This window comes from Portunus trituberculatus, chromosome 18 (genome assembly GCF_017591435.1).
Source record: "Portunus trituberculatus isolate SZX2019 chromosome 18, ASM1759143v1, whole genome shotgun sequence".
Classification (NCBI taxonomy): Eukaryota; Metazoa; Arthropoda; class Malacostraca; order Decapoda; family Portunidae; genus Portunus; species Portunus trituberculatus.
Genome location: NC_059272.1, coordinates 25,601,145 through 25,620,228, shown reverse-complemented (window position 1 = coordinate 25,620,228; position 19,084 = coordinate 25,601,145). Strand labels below are relative to the sequence as shown.

General features: G+C 40.1%; 1 protein-coding gene across 5 annotated transcripts in view; it reads left to right on the top strand.

Annotated features, from left to right (window-relative positions):
• The window catches only part of LOC123505763 (putative neural-cadherin 2), a 211,527-nt gene that overhangs the window by 131,312 nt on the left and 61,131 nt on the right, over nt 1-19,084 (top strand). For all 5 annotated transcript variants that reach the window (XM_045257428.1, XM_045257427.1, XM_045257424.1 and 2 more), the window contains one exon: nt 15,389-15,508. In XM_045257428.1, the coding sequence (XP_045113363.1) occupies nt 15,389-15,508 (120 nt within the window). The remainder of the gene's footprint in view (nt 1-15,388; nt 15,509-19,084) is intronic.

Here is a 19,084-nt window from a genome sequence, read left to right as displayed (position 1 = left end):
GATATAATCTATAAAAGCACACAAATCACACAGTGCTAGAGCTTTCCTAAACTAGTAATGTGTGAGAAGTATTAAACGAAACTTTAAACTCATATTCACATTATTTAGAGATGAAAAAAAATGTGATGTGTGGTTTTCGTTATTTGATATCTTAACACCGACTTCTCTGTCAGGAAAAATCAGGATTGATAATGGTCAGACCGATTGTGATGAGTTCCCAATTGCTTTTAATAATTCCCGTAAATTCCTTTAAAATAATCCTGCACCTTTTGGCCACAAACAAAAGTTTTTACTTCCACCTTCATCAGATACTGACATCAGATTCATCTCTTTGAATCATGAAAAAAAATGATCCACCAATCCACTGATTTATTTTGCCATTTCACAAAACAACGTTCCTCATCATTCAGTGGAGAGTGCAGGACATTGAGATGAATTACAACACGAAGGTCACATGAGTGTAATAAAACAAGGCATCTTTTTTTTCCAGCACATAATCTGGTTTACTCTCGTGTAATTCGTGTTAGCGTGTTTTGTGCTGTTGCTGCTTTGTTGGTCACAAATACATGTTGACCGTTGTAGTGACATTACGACACTCAAAGATTGCTGCCACCAATGACTGTAGCAAAAAAGAAAAATAAAGTTAATGTTGTGTTCGAGTATTCTAAGCGCTGAAGTAAATGACGCAAAATAAGAAACTGAAGCGTGTTGATGTGATGCTTTTGCTTTGATTGCTCTTTTTTTTTTTTTTTCCATTAGACGTAAAAACAAATAAAAGAAAAAGAAGAAAAAAACTTTTTTTGGGATTCAGTCTGTCAGAAATGTGATCACAACATATTCTATGAGTTATATTTGAACCTAGATACATTTATATGCTTATTCGTCTGTTTTTCTTTTCTATTTTTTCGTTGAACACAATGTTGTGATATGGCTCTGCCTGCGGACACACACACACACACACACACACACACACACACACACACACACACACACACACACCTGAGGCTCGTCATGGCCCAGTCACACCTCTTACAGCCACAATATACAGTGCAACTAACAGACCGCATGACGTGTTTCCGAAATGACCACACAATTAATAATTCAGAGCCAGCGTGGCGGAGAAAAGTATCCCACGCCCAGAACATCATGCAACGCACGTGACATGTTAAAAATGTAGCAGAATATTATATCTATTAATGGGTGTCATTCGATCAGACAGCCAATAAGACATGGTCATCCCGAATAACTGTGACGGCTTGCTGGACTTTAAATAACAGCCTGTATTGATCACGCGTATTTCTTGCCACATTATAACCTGATACTCCCAATATAACACCACCACTATCACCAATAATAACAACAGTAACAAAAGCATCACCACCACAACCACCACCACCATCAGAAGGGTGCGTTCTGTACATACATGTCACTGGCACACGAGGTAAGGGAGCGAGGCCAACCCACCACCACACCGTGAAGCAACGAACGACCCATTGCGTCTTTACTATTCCCGTTTTTTTTTTCAGCCCCTCACAACTACCACCACTACCATCACCACCATCGCCACCGCCAAAAAAGGACGCCCTCAGCATTAACACAACTCGTCTCCCAACACCACCACCACCACCACCACAACCACCACCGCTACTTTACCCTCAGTCATTGACTACTTCGATGGAGAAATACTGGAAATATTCTTGGTACCATTAAACCTTCAAGAAAAATAGGTGAATGTGAAAAGAATGTCAGTTCAGCACACTTTCCTTCGGTTCAGTAGGTACATCAGCCGCGCCGTATGTTTTATTCACGTCCCGGGGAAGGAAGAAACACAGTGATGCATTTATTGAAGCGTGTGCCATGCAACGATGATTACGTAATATAAAACGGGAGCTTCTTCTTCTTTCAATATAGAACACTCAACTGGCTATCAATGAATATCAAAAACGCAGGAAAAAAAGGGCTTATTATCTTTTTTTTTATTTTGTGGTGTGGAATCAAAAGGAAAATTCAGCGCCACTTTTTTTTTCTTTTTTTTTTGCCTGCGTGAAATGTTTTCGCATTTTTTTCCTCTAGTAACATTTTATTTTTCCGAGGCTGCATGTATTATCTTACCTGGAACACATTTCATTCTCTCTCTCTCTCTCTCTCTCTCTCTCTCTCTCTCTCTCTCTCTCTCTCTCTCTCTCTCTCTCTCTCTCTCTCTCTCTCTCTCTCTCTCTCTCTCTCTCTCTCTCTCTCTCTCTCTCTCTCTCTCTCTCTCTCTCTCTCTCTCTCTCTCTCTCTCTCTCTCTCTCTCTCTCTCTCTCTCTCTCTCTCTCTCTCTCTCTCTCAGCCAACTTACCCTCATGCCGTCCCCAACTTTGTCATCCACTTAGGCCATGAGCGCCACACCCTGGGGGAACTTACGGGAAACATAACCCTGTTGCCCAGCACCCCAGGCCGCCGCTGCCTCCAGGTGGGTTTGACATTAAGGGGCTTTATTGGGAGAAATGAACACTCAGAGGGGAGCAGCGATGGCCCAGTCAGAGAGGGTATATACCGACGAGGGAGACACTCGGATCAGCTCCAAAATTGCGTATTAGGAGAGAATTTCTAGGCAAAGCAAGCAAGAGAGACGTGCTTAACATGGCGGTGCAGGAGGCGTGCTAAGTTTGCATTCGGTGTTGAGTGCTTGCAAGTTGTCACGTGTCTAGTTGTCATTTGTGCAGTGTTGATATTATTTGTGTTTTTATTTTTTTACTGTTGTTATTATTTTCTTCTTAACTCAGAGGTGTCTTGCAGTTTCATGATTCTGAAGCTTACCTTTTAACTCAGTGGTATTTTGTGTGATGTTTCTTATTGATCCTTGAAAGCAGAATGGTTTTATTATTATACTTTTTATTTATTTTTTTTTCCATTCAGGGATATTCTATAGTTTCTTGATGGTGAAGATTGATAATTTTTTTTTAGCTCTATGATGTTTTGTGATGTTACTTTTATTGCACATCTTCTAAAGCAAAACACAGTAGCTTCTCTCTCTCTCTCTCTCTCTCTCTCTCTCTCTCTCTCTCTCTCTCTCTCTCTCTCTCTCTCTCTCTCTCTCTCTCTCTCTCTCTCTCTCTCTCTTTCTCTCTCTCTCTGTTATTATCAAACTTCTCGTAAATTTGCTGTTGTTCCAGGTCACCTTCCATGGTTCATCATCAAGTATTCGGGAAAAAAAATGTTATGTAAGGAGTTTAGAAATGACTTTGTTCCTCCACTACTTCCAACTCTGTGCGGACTTGTTATGTTGTATTGTTTGCCGTTACCCCTTTAATTTAACCGCCTTGTGCACACTACCACCCCCGCAAAGGTCTCTCTCTCTCTCTCTCCTGTCACACACACACACGCACACACACACACTCACACACACACACACACACACACACACACACACACACACACACACACACACACACACACACACACACACACACACACACACACACACACACACACACACACACACACACACACACACACACACACACACACACACACACACACACACACACACACACACCAGCGCTTCCAGTACCATATCACACACAAAAAATGTTGCGGACGCGCGTCGAGTGAGTATTCAACTTTGAAAATGGCACAAAATGAGCATCGGATGCGGCAATACATGGTGTGGATGCAGCGCAGGTAAAGGAGTTTTTGCAATGGATGCGGACCGGGTGGCACAGATTCACTTGTGTGTACTGGTTTTGACGGAACCTGATAACAAACGTGGTTGATTTGAGGTGCTACCCTGTCTGTCAGCAGGGGCAGGTGTGTGCGATGAGCTTTGAGGATTAAAGTTAAGGTATTATAAGTGGAATCAGAGATAATGAAAAGCCTAGATCAAGAATCTGTAACCTGTCCTTCTAGAAGAGAGAAATTCATTACCACAGCAAAATCATGTCATGTGGCGTTGTTGTGAGGTGTGTCTGCTAATATGCTTTATGTAATTGCAAGTGTTTTCTCGGGCTGTCTGCTTCATTAATTAAATTAATGCTGTCGAAGGACATCACAAAAATGTGTGCGTGTGTGTGTGTGTGTGTGTGTGTGTGTGTGTGTGTGTGTGTGTGTGTGTGTGTGTGTGTGTGTGTGTGTGTATTCGCGCGCGCGTGTTTATCTATCCTCACATCAGATGAGCGGGTATTTGTGTTTTACACGTCTTTACAAAGGCGTTGCAATGTAAATGTTATGCATCACAAAAATGTATTGGTCTTTGATAAAGGCGGTTAAAGTAGACTCGTTTCTCTGCAAAGCACTGCGCTACTCGCGCTCACTGGCCTGACGGGTGGTGGTGAGATTCACGGCTAAGCTGGAAACTTACATTTTACTTTGACTTTGGAATTTGCATTATTAATTTGTAGAAATTTAATTATTCAGTTAGCTGAAAGATACACGTGTTACTTCACCTTTGATTCCGAGAAACGTCCTCCTCTGTTTACCAGAGCTTTTTAAGTTGTAAGTGCATCCTTTGATTCCATTTCACATCCTTTCCTCTCGATCTTTTTATTTTATTTTATTTTTCATTTTATTAATGGTGTGTGTGTGTGTGTGTGTGTGTGTGTGTGTGTGTGTGTGTGTGTGTGTGTGTGTGTGTGTGTGTGTGTGTGTGTGTGTGTGTGTGTGTGTGTGTGTGTGTGTGTGTGTGTGTGTGTGTGTGTGTGTGTGTGTGTGTGTGTGTGTGTGTGTGTGTGTGTGTGTGTGTGTGTGTGTGTGTGTGTGTGTGTGTGTGTGTGTGTGTGTGTGTGTGTGTTTGGAACGAATAAACTGAAAAACGAATGAACGAGATTCCAATGTCATTACAAATCTATGAATATATATATTTTTATTGGGCAAAATTATGTGCGATTTTCTGGAATGCTGAGTATTTGTGTGTGGCGGAATGCGTGTAGCGGTGGTGCCAAGTGTTTGCGTGCCGCACGTGACTGAGTGTGGTGTGCCATGCTGCGTCGTGCTGCTGTTTTGTGGTTACGTATTGTCATGTAGTACAGCGTCATACTTATATTTCAGAGTCCTATAATCAGTCAGTATTGCATTTATCATTCTAATGGCTTATCATTCTGCTTGATGCTTTATTCAGTTTCTGTCATCATCCTATAAGCGGTTCGTTTTGTCCGTGTTATACTTGTATTATGTAACAATTCTCATATCGCTCCATCAAATCATGGCGTTAGGTGTACAAAGACCTTATCGCGTTGTAATGATACTAGTTTAATCGTGGATCTGAGCGCCGCAGTCAGTGTTGTGCTGTGTGGACGGTGCGGCAATAAAGGAGCCATTCCCAGGGCTGACACACGGCTTGGGGGAGGCTGTTCTCACCGAGACAAAGAATGTGCTCCAACATAAGTTAAAAAGAAGCAAAACAAAAACATGAACATAAAAAAAAAAGATAGTCGTTAATTTAGGAATGAAATTATTCAAGGAAAATTTTGTTCCCTTCCATGGACGTAATATTTAATTTCATAAAAGTTATCTTCACTTTTGTATTTTGATAATAATGAGAGTGAATATATATCCTGCCATATATTTTTTCAGTGCTTATTACATTGTAAAACACACAAACACACACACACACACACACACACACACACACACACACACACACACACACACACACACACACACACACACACACACACACACACACACACACACACACACACACACACACACACACACACACACACACACACACACACACACACACACACACACACACACACAGAGAGAGAGAGAGAGAGAGAGAGAGAGAGAGAGAGAGAGAGAGAGAGAGAGAGAGAGAGAGAGAGAGAGAGAGAGAGAGAGAGAGAGAGAGAGAGAGAGAGAGAGAGAGAGAGAGAGAGAGAGAATTTTCACAAAGTATGAAAAAATACCCTTAGACCTACCTATTAATCTATATTGGAAGTGTCTGTTGTACTAAGAATAAAAAAAAAAAGATGAAAAAATAGAACAAAACAAAACTCTCTACTGTTTTTCCTTTCAGGAAAGACAACGAGGACAGGGAGGACAATTTTCTTTTCTTTTTTTTTAACACTGCGATTTCAACACAAAGAAATTCGTATGAATCTTGTGTGCCTTGTTTGCTGTGTTTGTTAATCTTTGTTCCAATCTGTTTGCTTGTAACAAAACGTGTCCTCCATTCTGCGAAAAACCATGTGTTGTCTCAGCTAAATGATGCTTATCGCGCGTGTTTAGGCAAGTACATTAGGTATTGACGTTTGCAGGTATCACTTTTCGCGTGTGTGCATTTCTCTTGTCTCTCAACAAATTAGGATTGTGTGCAGCAGGGTGTAAGAAATGTGCGAGGGTGTCTGGCATGGTTGTGCGTTACAATTCTTGATCATTGTCGAGAGTTACGACGGAAGGGTTGGATGAATATATGTCTTGTCACTCATTCCAGCAGGTTTTTCTCTACAAATCCCGGTGTTCTGATGAGTACTCTTCTAAATCTGGCAGTCTTACACACACACACACACACACACACACACACACACACACACACACACACACACACACACACACACTATGATCAGACATTTAAACAGCAAAATTATGAAGCAATTATAATATTAAAAAAAACAGACTTATGAAGTAATTATTGTTGGTCAAAATCCATTTCTTGTGCCCTGATTCAGTTAAAATGAGGATGTACTTTTTTCATTGTTAATTTAGCCGTAAATGGTTTACTGATTTACATATTTTCATTTTGACATTTTTCAACAACTACAACAACAACAGCAACAACAACAACAACAACAACAACAACAACAACAACAACAACAACAACACACACACACACACACACACACACACACACACACACACACACAGACACACACACACACACGCACGTACACACACACACACACACACACACACACACACACACACACACACACACACACACACACACACACACACACACACACCGCGCGCAACTCTATAATTACTTGTAAGGTTTGTCTATAGACGATACAAAATTCATGGCCAAGGATAAGAGTATAGTGTTAATAGGTCTAAGTCTCCAGGAGGTGCTTTGTGTAGGAATGCTGGAATTTCATTGTAGTCTTCTTGTTTTCTTTTGTTATCAACGTAATGTGAACAATAAAATGAGAGAATTTCACTCATATATGATAACTAGTAAAGCATGAGAAACCATCACAAATGACTGCATGTGAAAGAATACTGCGTGAATGACAATAGAAAGAAAGAGGCGTGTGGCGAGTGTGAGACGAGGTTTCAGAGACACTTTATTTGATCATTCACCTCTGTTGTTTTCCTGGAGGAGGCTGAAGTGAGTGTTACGCCTGCCGACACATCCAACACGGATACTTTGTACTTAAAAGTTTTCTCCTTTGCGTCTCTTTCTCCTCCCTACTCGCCTTGCCGCAGCCCTCTTGAGTATTCTCTCTCATCTGTCATCCTTACGGGGCTGCTTCTGCTTCCCTCCGGTGCGCACAACCCTGCACACCAGCCAACTTTCTTGTGTCTTTTTTTTGCCGCGTTATTTGTTTACAACTACGCCACCTTTGTTGGGTTCAATTCTATTTATCAAAAATTTTGTAACTTTCCGGGAAAAAATATAGATGCGTTTTACACACACACACACACACACACACACACACACACACACACACACACACACACACACACACACACACACACACACACATACACAGAGACACACACATATACAGCGTCACTTGTCCGAGTCTGGGATATTCCTTCAGAGAGCCGAATGAAATAATATCTCCCGCTTTTCTTTTTCATACATGACTCTCACTTTTAATATATTAACAATACTTTGAAAGGATGTTATTCTGCTCAAGACTCCATTACTGCTTATGATATGAAGCGACGGCAGCTTGTCAGGAATGTATCACTATTCATGAAGCAAAGATGCTTTTTTTTCTTCCTTTATGCATGAGTGCTTTTCACGTACTAGTGGCGAATGATTGACTTCTTAACAAAATTTATCGTTTTAAAGGTCGTTTACATTCCTATTGTAAATATCATCTTTTTTTCACTAACATATTCTTTTTACCTTACTTCCCTTCCAGTCTGGCCACCGGTGTCCTCTCCCTCATATTCCCCTCACGTATTTATTCACCTTCCTTCCTCTTCCGCTTGCTCCAGCATTACCGTGCCTTCCTCTCCGGCCGCCTCGTGTCGCCTCTCACTCTCTAAGGAGGAAGGCTTAACGTAAACTTGCAATCCAACTCATTCCATGGCAAATACGAAAACGGTGTATGTTTATTTAAATTAAATAAACACACACTATTTTCTCAGCCTACCCAGAATATGATGCTCTTGCGCATTTCATACGTGATATAATTTGTGCTAAGCCCTAGAGAGAGAGAGAGAGAGAGAGAGAGAGAGAGAGAGAGAGAGAGAGAGAGAGAGAGAGAGAGAGAGAGAGAGAGAGAGAGAGAGAGAGAGAGAGAGAGAGAGAGAGAGAGAGAGAGATTAAGAACACTATGTACGTAAATGTCATCTCCAAATGATATTGTAATTATATCACGGCAGTCTAGAGCCATTATCTTTGCCTATCCTCCTCCTCCTCCTCCTCCTCTTCCTCCTCTTTCTCCTACTTCATTACAGCTCTTTCCATCTTTATAACAATAAATTATAACATTCTGCAGCCGCCGCTTCTCCCACAACTATCACCACCATTACCACCGCCACCACCACCACCGCCACCATGAATAACCATCATCAACAGCAGCACCGGTAACATCACCATCACCACCATCTCCACCGCCTCCTGCTCATGAAACCACCACAACATTCACCATCACTTCTATGTACCATCCCCACCAACACCATCTTCACTGAACCATCGTCACTGTCACTGTCACATCACTAATACTTTCCCACTGCCACTAATTCTAGATTCAGCATTATTATCACCTGCTACAACAAGAAAATCGTCATCAATACCACTATAACTATCAGAGCCATCACTACTACAGCTATCGTCACTTTCTTTGCGACCGTCATCACCAACATCTTCAACACCACTCTGAAACTAGCACAACTTTTGTCATCAGCAACAGCATTACCACTATCACCTCTCTTGCTTCCAATATCACCACCACCAACACCCCCACCGCGATCTGTACCATTAATATCACGTCTACCATCATCGCGGCACCTACTTTTACTTTACAAACGACAGCCCCTCCTTCTTCTCCTCTTTCACTATGAATTTATTTTTTTATGGTTTACGGATGGGCGGGTCCAGATGAATGGTCTTCATAACCTTGAACTAATGTTGAGTCTGACTAAGCAAATATTTTGAGCTTGTAACTTAAACTCTTCGTTCTTTCATCAGGGTTATTTTGAAAGTGTGCAAAGGTGAAGAGTTGGGTTTTCATGGGTGTTTTCTCTTGATGATGTTGTGTAGTTCGTTAATGTATCATTGGAAAACACCCATGGAAAAAAAGATACATTATCGGTATGGTTTGTCGAGATAAATCACGACTCGGTGCCTAACTATTTTAAGAATACGAGCCTGAACTTTTAATTTGAAGGAAGAACAATATTAGAACGTATAAAACATGTACACATTTGTTTCCATTACGTAAGATTCCTAATTGGAAAGAATTTAATTTACCTTTTTATGAGTGTAGAATTATATATGTTGTCCCCCTCTCTCTGCAAAGACATTCCAATACTTTGTCAACATTTTCCCTCTAGAATTCGTTTATTGTTTTCGCTTAGTTCTCTTTCCAGTATCTTTATCTAAATTATCTTTTTTTTCCCTTTCTCTCTTGTGTCTTTTAGATATTTAATTGATATGTTTCTTAGTTTTTGCTGGTGTCTAGATCGCCACATGAGATCATAAAACCATTGTATTCACTTTTAAAGATAACAAGCAACACAGATAACCTCGCCATGCTTCACTATTCCTCACCCTCTGTTAGTAACTCTTTCATCTTTTCTTCCTCATGGCACATTTATAGAAATATCTCCTTGTTCTCCTTATCCTATTCATTCTCTCCCTTCACAGCTTCTCTTATTGTCCCTTCTCTCCTTCTCTTATCCTGCTCCACCTCCACTTCTTGTCCTTTTCATTATCCTCCCAGCTACCTCCTCTTTCGTGTCTACATCCTCTTTCCCGTCTACCTCCTCTTCTTTCCCCTGTCCATCTCCCCTTCCCTTCTTCTTCAACCTTCTCCTCGTCGTCCTCCTCTCTCTTCTTTCATCATCATCATCATCATCATCATCGTCATCATGTATCTCTTGCTATTCTTGTTATTTTTGTTGACGGTCATTATGAGGAAGTTAGTGACTTTCTGTTTTCTTTGTCCTTATGAGCCTTTGTCCTCTTGCTTCTCCTTCATAATGTATAGAGTGTAGTGTAGTCTTTATACTCTCACCACTACCACCACACCACTACCACCACCTCCTCCTCCTCCTCCTCCTCCTCCTCCTTAGCCTCTCGCAAAGTTGACCGTGTCTGGAGGGCTTTTACTTCGTCCCTACGTTTTATGTCGGTGAATTTGAAGTTTCGTCTTAAAAAAATACTTGAAGTTTCCTGAATTAAAATTTTGAACTACTTGCTGCACTTTTTTTAATGGAAGCTACACTGGGAGGAGGAAATAATGATTGATGTCGTGTTTGAATATCACTGATGCGCCTGCAGAACCGAGTCTCTTCACAACGAATACACAATCAAAAATTTGTCACGTCCATGAATGGAATTTGTTTCACATGCATAAGGGCGATTCTTGTCACACTGTTCTTTTAGAAAGGATGAAATCAAAAGCTCTTTGTCTTATCAACTCTTCTCCTTTGACTGACTGTTTTCAGCTTCTTTCTTATCGCTGCAATGTTGCATCGCTTGCTATCTTCTACTGCTATTTACACGCCCACTGCTCTTCTGATCTTGCTAGGTGCACGCTACCTATGATCTTGCGTCACAGCTGCACAAGACTCTTCTTCCTCTCATCCCTGTTTTGTTCACCTCTGTAATGCAAGGGCTAACCATTCATTTCTTCCTCTGGTAAATTCTATAACTTCCTGCCTGTTTGTGCATTTCCACCTTCCTATGACATGAACTCTTTCAAGTAGAAGGTTTTTTCTGACCACCGTTTTCGACCTTCTTTTCTTTTTCATTGCAGACTAATTGGCCTTGTTTGGTGCTCTTGCTAAACAATATATACGTGTATATATATATATATATATATATATATATATATATATATATATATATATATATATATATATATATATATATCATTGCTATTGACACGGACTAAGCGTCTTGCAGTCGGCCACAGCCCACAGGTAAATAATGACATGGACTTAAGAGTAAACAATAATTCAAAGTAGCACGTAACATAGATAGTTTGGGTGAGCGGTGTGTTCCCTGCTGCTCGCTTATTGATGCTGATAATGATACTGGCGGCGAGAGCACAGATATGATCAAGATTGGAACTCAAGGCCTATCTAATGTCCCCTGCAAGATTACCGCGCCATTCTAGCTACGTTATTGAATCACTTTACAAATGGAATTATCCATAAGTAAGGGTGCACTTGGCGCGGGTCGCTTCTCGTTTAAGAAATGCCCTACACCCATTCCAGTAAGCAAATTAGTACTGTATCCAAGCATTCTCTTGGCTATTCTGGCCATAATAATAACTCCAAATATCTTTTTGAAAATAATAAGTTATGCTATTTAGATTAGTGAATTGTACAGAATACGAAATTCAAATTCAATAACCTGTAATATCACAGTAAATGCAGCACGCCACAAAATTACAAAATTGTAATAATACTGAATTTATTTTGCATCTGCAGCATCATTCCTAGCTAGTTATTTTCCTCATTCCCGTTCAGCGGCGGCAAGAGTGAGGAAATACAGGAAAACCTCCTGCTGTTGCCTGAGCCTGCATTGGAAGTTGGTTTCTGGCCGGGCACTTGATGAGCGCGGGATTGACAATGGCAAGGATTTACGCCCCATCCTAATCTGGCTTTAAGCCAGCCTGCCGCACGCTGCCGGAAGGTAACCTATGGGTTGGAGAGTTGCAGGGACGCTGCAGCACTGAGCTATAAGGTTTAACTCCTCCACGCCGCGGGGGTTACGCCGGATACTTTGGGAAATATATAGTTAAAAAGGTACATGCTTTGTCGACGTACTTTACTTACCTTCCTTCAGCTTTTGGCGAGTGGGTCTGGAAATTTTAAAAGCCGTGCAAGGCATACTAAAGGGGTTATATACTGAACACCCTAACGCAGGGCTGGTCCTCCAACGTGAATTAGATAAGGATTCAGAATTCATGAAAGTCAGTCTTGTTGCTGAAAGTATTTTCTAATACGGGAATTAGTAATATCTAAGTAGGCTTTATACGTAGTAAAAGACTGAAAATCAAACCAGAATGGACTGCAGATCACATATCAAATTTGATATTTTCTCATCTATTTTCCAAGATGAAATACATTGGTTAAGATGAACAACTTCATTACTTTTTTTGCACGTGATTCTAAACATACGTATTATCATTATTATCATCATCATCAGTCTCATGAATTCACTAAAGGACAAAGGAGCCTTCATTTATTTGTGTCGATTGCCTGGTTGCTGCAGCTCATCACAGTCTTCATCATATTTCTAAATTCATTATGTATATCCTTCCTTCTTTTACCAACGTCTGTGTATAGAATGTTCTGCTAATACTGTTAACGTCTCTCTTTTTACGCAATCAAGATGTCCTCGACCCTGATGACATCTCTCATCTATAATGTTTTTTTTTTCAATTCTCTCGTATTCCGCTTGCTGTGCTGGTGTGTGGGCGACTGTTCTCTACCTTAGCTCTCAAGGTGTTGTAAGGTGGGATACTCGAGACTGATTCTTTTCTCCAGAGGCTGGCGCAACAAAAAGTGTGAATGAGGTATGTGCGTGTGTGAATGTGTGGTGCCTTGTGTGGGCCATCACCTGTGTGTTTGCCTATCCGCTATATAGATTAATACAAAAACACATAGGTAGATATCAACAGAACTATATTCCCAATATATATATATATATATATATATATATATATATATATATATATATATATATATATATATATATATATATATATATATATATATATAAAGTTACCAATACGATATAATAAGGTAAAATTCGACAAAGAATAATTGAAATTTTCAAGTGCAGAATTTAGAATATTTACTTATTTTCTTTTTTACGGGATCATCAAATTACCGTGGAAAGAAATTAAGTGGTATGCGATAAAGAGTGGCAGAGCGAATCTGAAATGAATGTTGTTAAATTTTAGATTAGAGGGACAAACACACACAAAACAATTCAATCTCAGTTAATTGGTTGAATAATTGATAAGTTAAATAATGAAATAAATGAACGAATAGAATAAGTTAAATGAATCATTAGTTACAAAGAATCCCACCAGACCTCAATGTAAATATGGAAGTGCTGACTGAGACGCTCACAGTCATCCCCCTCCCACCCTCTCTCTCTCTCTCTCTCTCTCTCTCTCTCTCTCTCTCTCTCTCTCTTTTACTCGTCTTTTACGACACACATGGAATCCGAAGGCAGTATTCTTCTAACCCGCTGGCGGAGTGTGTGGCGAGGCAGTGCCCCCTTATTAGTCTCTCTCTCTCTCTCTCTCTCTCTCTCTCTCTCTCTCTCTCTCTCTCTCTCTCTCTCTCTCTCTCTCTCTCTCCCGTTTATAGATACAGTAACTGGCATTGCCAGACAGTTCAAGTGATGTGTTACTGTGGCGTGAGTTGGCAGGGAAACAGACAATGTGTAATGTACATAGAACAAGAAACATGTGTACACGCAAAACAATAGTATAATTATTTTATAGAGAATATGCCTTCATTGAATCTAAAATAAGATAATGTAATAACTTAATAATTTTATTCTGCAGATTGATGGAATATGTGTTTAAATTATGGGTTCTGTTCTGAAATACTAAGCGATTCTATTGTTTGTAACACTGATTTATTGAAAGACGTGATAACATTTAAGCAATCCTTCTTTTTTACTTGTTGAACCACTTGCATTATTCTTAGTCCTCATCTATGATCAAGAACACCTATCTCCTTTGAATAAGGAATGCACGCAGCCGTGCCGGACGGTTTCATTAAAGGGAAACTTTCCAAGTAGTTTTACCGTTTGGAGAAGGCTTATTCATAGTTTTCCATGAAAAATTATAATGAATGAAACAATATATTTTCATTTAAAACAGGAAGCCCGCCTGCACCTCGCTCAGGGTAAACAATCAGGTTGACATTATTTTCTACTTATTTCTACCTTCTCATTTTATCATAAATATTTTCAAGAGAGTTGGTGTGTATAGATGTGTACCCCATAGATTACCATACACACAAGAATCTTCTAATATTGACGGTTTTGTGAAGCAACGGTACATTGTTCCTTGATGACAGATTTGCAGAATATCTCGCTTTGCTGTCTTCTCAAGCAAGCACCGCTTCAGACAGGATGTATTTTCCGTTATTCATTTTGTTATATGTACTTGTCTTTTTATTTTCTGGTGATAGAAATTACTACAGAATACATGGATCAGACAAAAGCATATTGTGAGGTCATTCAAATGCCGTCACGCACACGACATTGAAATGAAATAGACTGTAGAGAAAGAGCATGTTTTACTTGTCGTTTTTAAGACGTTTAGTCAACAGTCATTACTATCAATACGGAATTCCGTTGAAATTTTGATTGTATGTAATGCCGCCCTTAGAATTCTCACAAACTCGGACACTATTCTGAAGGATGGCTAAATTTCAAGCGATGCGAGGTCGTATTCGTTTAGAAGTTCGGCCATAATGATCGCCAGGTTCCATGATCGTTTTGGGCTCCTTGTACCTCCGGTCACTACATGTCTCTCTCTTTACATTTGGACAAATGTCTGGGTTTTTTTTGGTCTCTTTTATACCGTGAACATATTAGCCTTCCCTTTTCCTTAAGGTTGAGCTGCGGAGAGAACGTGGGACGTTCGTCCTACTTCCAATACCTTTTCACACCTACACATATAGACAAACATTATCATGATAATGGGCACTTTAGCCATTGCCAACAGTGTAATTCTTTAATTCTTTACCCACAGGAGACTTTAATCGGGAATCGAACTTTACTTGGGAGAAGAGGACATTGTCTCAGAAGTGATGGCCATGATACAGAAAATACATTTCGTAGTAGAATGAACAGAAAACTGGAGGCGATTAGGACATAAAACTTAATTTTTTCTTCTTGACTCAGACTTGCAAGGAATCATCACCATAAGGCTGGTCTACACGGGATGTTAGAGACGCTTGGGATGTGAATAAGTACATGTGTGAGGCACGCTTGTTTATTGTTCTTATCTGTTTGTTGCAGTGACCAAGCTGGTTGGAGGTGGGCCGGTGGAGTTCGAGCAGCCGCAGTACATGGTGGAGGTAGCGGAGAATACTGTGGCTGACCCCCTGCTGCGCCTCACCACACGCCCCCTCACTCATGGTAGGTGCCGTGGCCTTCCAGCCACTCAGACCTGAGCTTATTTTCATTTCAACTTCTCTGCATCATCGTATTTTATTTTTTGCATACATTACTGCTATCAAAGATAACAGATAGAAAGAAGCTACAAATACAAAAAGGTGAATGATTTCAGCACATATACTGAATGGAATTTTTGCCCCAATTCTTTAATGACTGAGAATTCAGCACGAGATCCAAAGCAAGTGCAAAAACAAATATTTCTTTCATCAGCTGCTGGCGTCCATTACCATGAGATGTGCTTAAGTTCCACACAGATAGGATATGCATGCTAGGAAGGGGAACATGCCTCTGCTATTAGTGCTGAAATAGCACATGGTGATCACTATTTCCATAAATCTAGTGTTTTTTCCTTCGGGGAAATTGTTTCGAATCCCATCGTTGTCTCTAACTGCGACAATACACATTCTTACAATTTAGTAAACTTTATTTGAACAAGATTTGCTTTGGCTGAATGCTGTATGATTCCTGTGAAAGTAAGTATCGCCATAAAGTGGTCAGTAGCCAACCCCATAGGAAAGCGTGTCGACTCCTACTCAATGCCACGTCTCTGCTGATATGTCGCGTGTCTGCACCTTGCTTTGATAGTGCCCTGGTCACGGACACCACATTTGAGTTCGTGCTGGACCATTTCCTTTTCTCACAGTTTTTCCAGGAAAGTGTTCAGAAATAATTCACTCAATACTGCTTTAATCGCAGATGAAATACCTATATACATCTTGCATAAATAGTAGAAAATTACTACAAGTGTAACACTGAAATGTGTCCAAACAGCTTCCCTGAAGTTAAAAATGTTCTCTGTCACCTCCTCCTAAACTTTTCCTCGTCCTAGTTACTAATTCTTTACATTAATATTGCCCACCCTTGAATAGAGCACTGCTTCTACATTCACGTTCAGTTCAGTCGATTCTTCTTAGCAGGGTGAAGTCATAAGGTTTTCGTCTTATCGATTCTTCTCCTCTAACAGAATGTCTTCATACACCAACCCACCGCCGTAATTCGTATCTCTTACCATCTTCTGTTATTTCCATGGCCACTGCTCTCCTGAATTTGTTAATAGATTTTTTCCTTTTCTTGCTGTCTCGTTACGCGTGATTCTCTTATTTCATCCTTATTGTGTTCACCTTACTAACGCAAGGGTCAATTAACATATCCACCGTTTTAACGCCTTCTTCTGATAGACTCTGGATCTGATTATGTAGGTTACAATGCCCATGATATGAACGTTCTCAAAAGAAAAACTTAATTTAATGTGGGATGTACTCTTTCCGTTTCGGGAATGCCATTATGAATGTGAATGTTTTCTTTTTATTCCTTGACCGATTTCCTTGATAAGTATGAAAGTAACATTTAAAGATGACAGGTAATCGATCCAATTCTCAGATTGAGCTTACGAAAAATATTGACGTTGCTTTTCTTTTTCATTTCTATTTATTTTTCATTGAGCTAGAAAACACAGGAATTAACCGTAAAATACGGAAAAGTATTTTAAAGAACACATACACACAGACACTCACACACACACACACACACACACACACACACACACACACACACACACACACACACACACACACACACACACACACACACACACACACACATTGTAAAGTAAGTAAATCACGTTGGAATGGGCCGTAAATAAAGGATGAATGGCCGACTCCTGGTTAAATTAAAGAATTCCTTTGGCGGAGCACGAGTCTCTGTCTTCAGCTGGTGTGTGGAGGCGAGAAGCCACTCAAGTAATGGTGTATGTATTTTGGTGTTTGCAGCCGCAAAGTAGTTCAGTATTCAAAAACCGTCTTTACAAGTGAGCATGCACGAGTGGTGTAGGCATGGATACCACCTCGTCTTAATCCATCCCTCTTGTAGCTATCGCAAAGTTAAAAAAACAAAATATTTCTATTCACAATAATATTTCTTGTTTTCTATTGTTTCTATTAGTGTTTTATGAAAGTAAGCATTTCACACTGATTACCTGTAGCCAGGATGAATTATTAATATCATGCAATGTCTTCTCTCATATGTAAAATCTGCGTATTTCATGCTGTGTACTCGCAGCCCTGTCCTGCTTCACAACCAATGGCTTTCCAGCTGCGACGCAGGAGTTACTGGGGGAAAATGTTAATGCCATTCCTACATGTACTGTGCTCCTGCTGTTTCTCCGCTGATGCTCTCCCAGGAAATAGGAAAAAATAGCATCTGTGGGCAATGCGTAATCTTAGGAGCTTTCGGTCAGAGTAGTGTGTGTGTGTGTGTGTGTGTGTGTGTGTGTGTGTGTGTGTGTGTGTGTGTGTGTGTGTGTGTGTGTGTGTGTGTGTGTGTGTGTGAGAGAGAGAGAGAGAGAGAGAGAGAGAGAGAGAGAGAGAGAGAGAGAGAGAGAGAGACTGCTAGAATTACAAGGATAGTGCTGCTCGAGAACTGTTTTTTTTTTTTATCTGCTATTTATTATACATATCTATTCATTCATTTATCTGTTTACTCCATTTTGTTATTTGTCTAGTCAATTCATTTTCATTTCTTTATTCACTTACCATGGCAACGCAAAAAGGGAGCACAAATAACAGAGGTCACGACATGGTGTGCTTTTGTAGGTTAGTGGGCCATTTCCCTGCACCGTGACTCGACCTTCTTGCTGGAAACTATCCCGCTTCCCGACAGTCATTGCTCGTGTCTTCGCTGCTGATGCTGGCGTCTTAGCTGAACGAAAGTGTACTCTCTCGTAGAAGTTGTCTTTGGTTCTGCAAATTTAGAAACGTTTTTTATTTTCTTTCTACTCTTCCTCCTCTTCCTGCCTTTTCTTCTTCTTTTTTAACTTCTTCTTCTTCTTCTTCCTTTTCTTTTTCTTTTTTTTCTTCTTCTTCGTCTTTGTGTTCTTCTTCTTCTTCTTCTTCTTCTTCTTCTTCTTCTTCTTCTTCTTTTTCTTTTCCTTTTTTTTTCTTCTTCTTCTTCTTCTTCTTCTTCTTCTTCTTCTTCTTGCCCATTTGTACATTTTTCTTTTCTCATCTCAATCATTATATGTGTCACATTCACACCAAGAGTTATTTATTTCTTCATTAGATTGAACATTGAAAAAAAAAAAAAAAAAACTACGCACATGAAGTTATTGAGCAGCAACACCGCGAAGGCAAGATCAATAAATTCTGAAATAAAATATGAGAAAAGAAGAAGACTAAGAAGAGATAATGGTGAGAAGAAACAAACAACGATTTACGAGATGGAGTGTGTCTGTATTTTCAACTTCCTTTAAGAGGGAGATTTCACGATATTTATCCGTCTTCTGGCTAACTCTTTCTGCTTTGTAAGGGGACTGGCGACTAATTGGGTCTTTTTTATAATTTTTTGTTACCCTTGGCCAGTCTTTCCCTCTTCAATAAAAAAAAATGAAGAATGGAGTGACATTTCTTTTGTTTATGTCAACGCGGGGCAGTAACAGTCTGCTGGACGGTTGTAGTGGGGGTGCCAACCATAGACAGCAATGCAGTGGTGGAGTGACTCAGTAGCGTTAAGTGACTGTGTAGCACGGCTGGCAGCACTAAA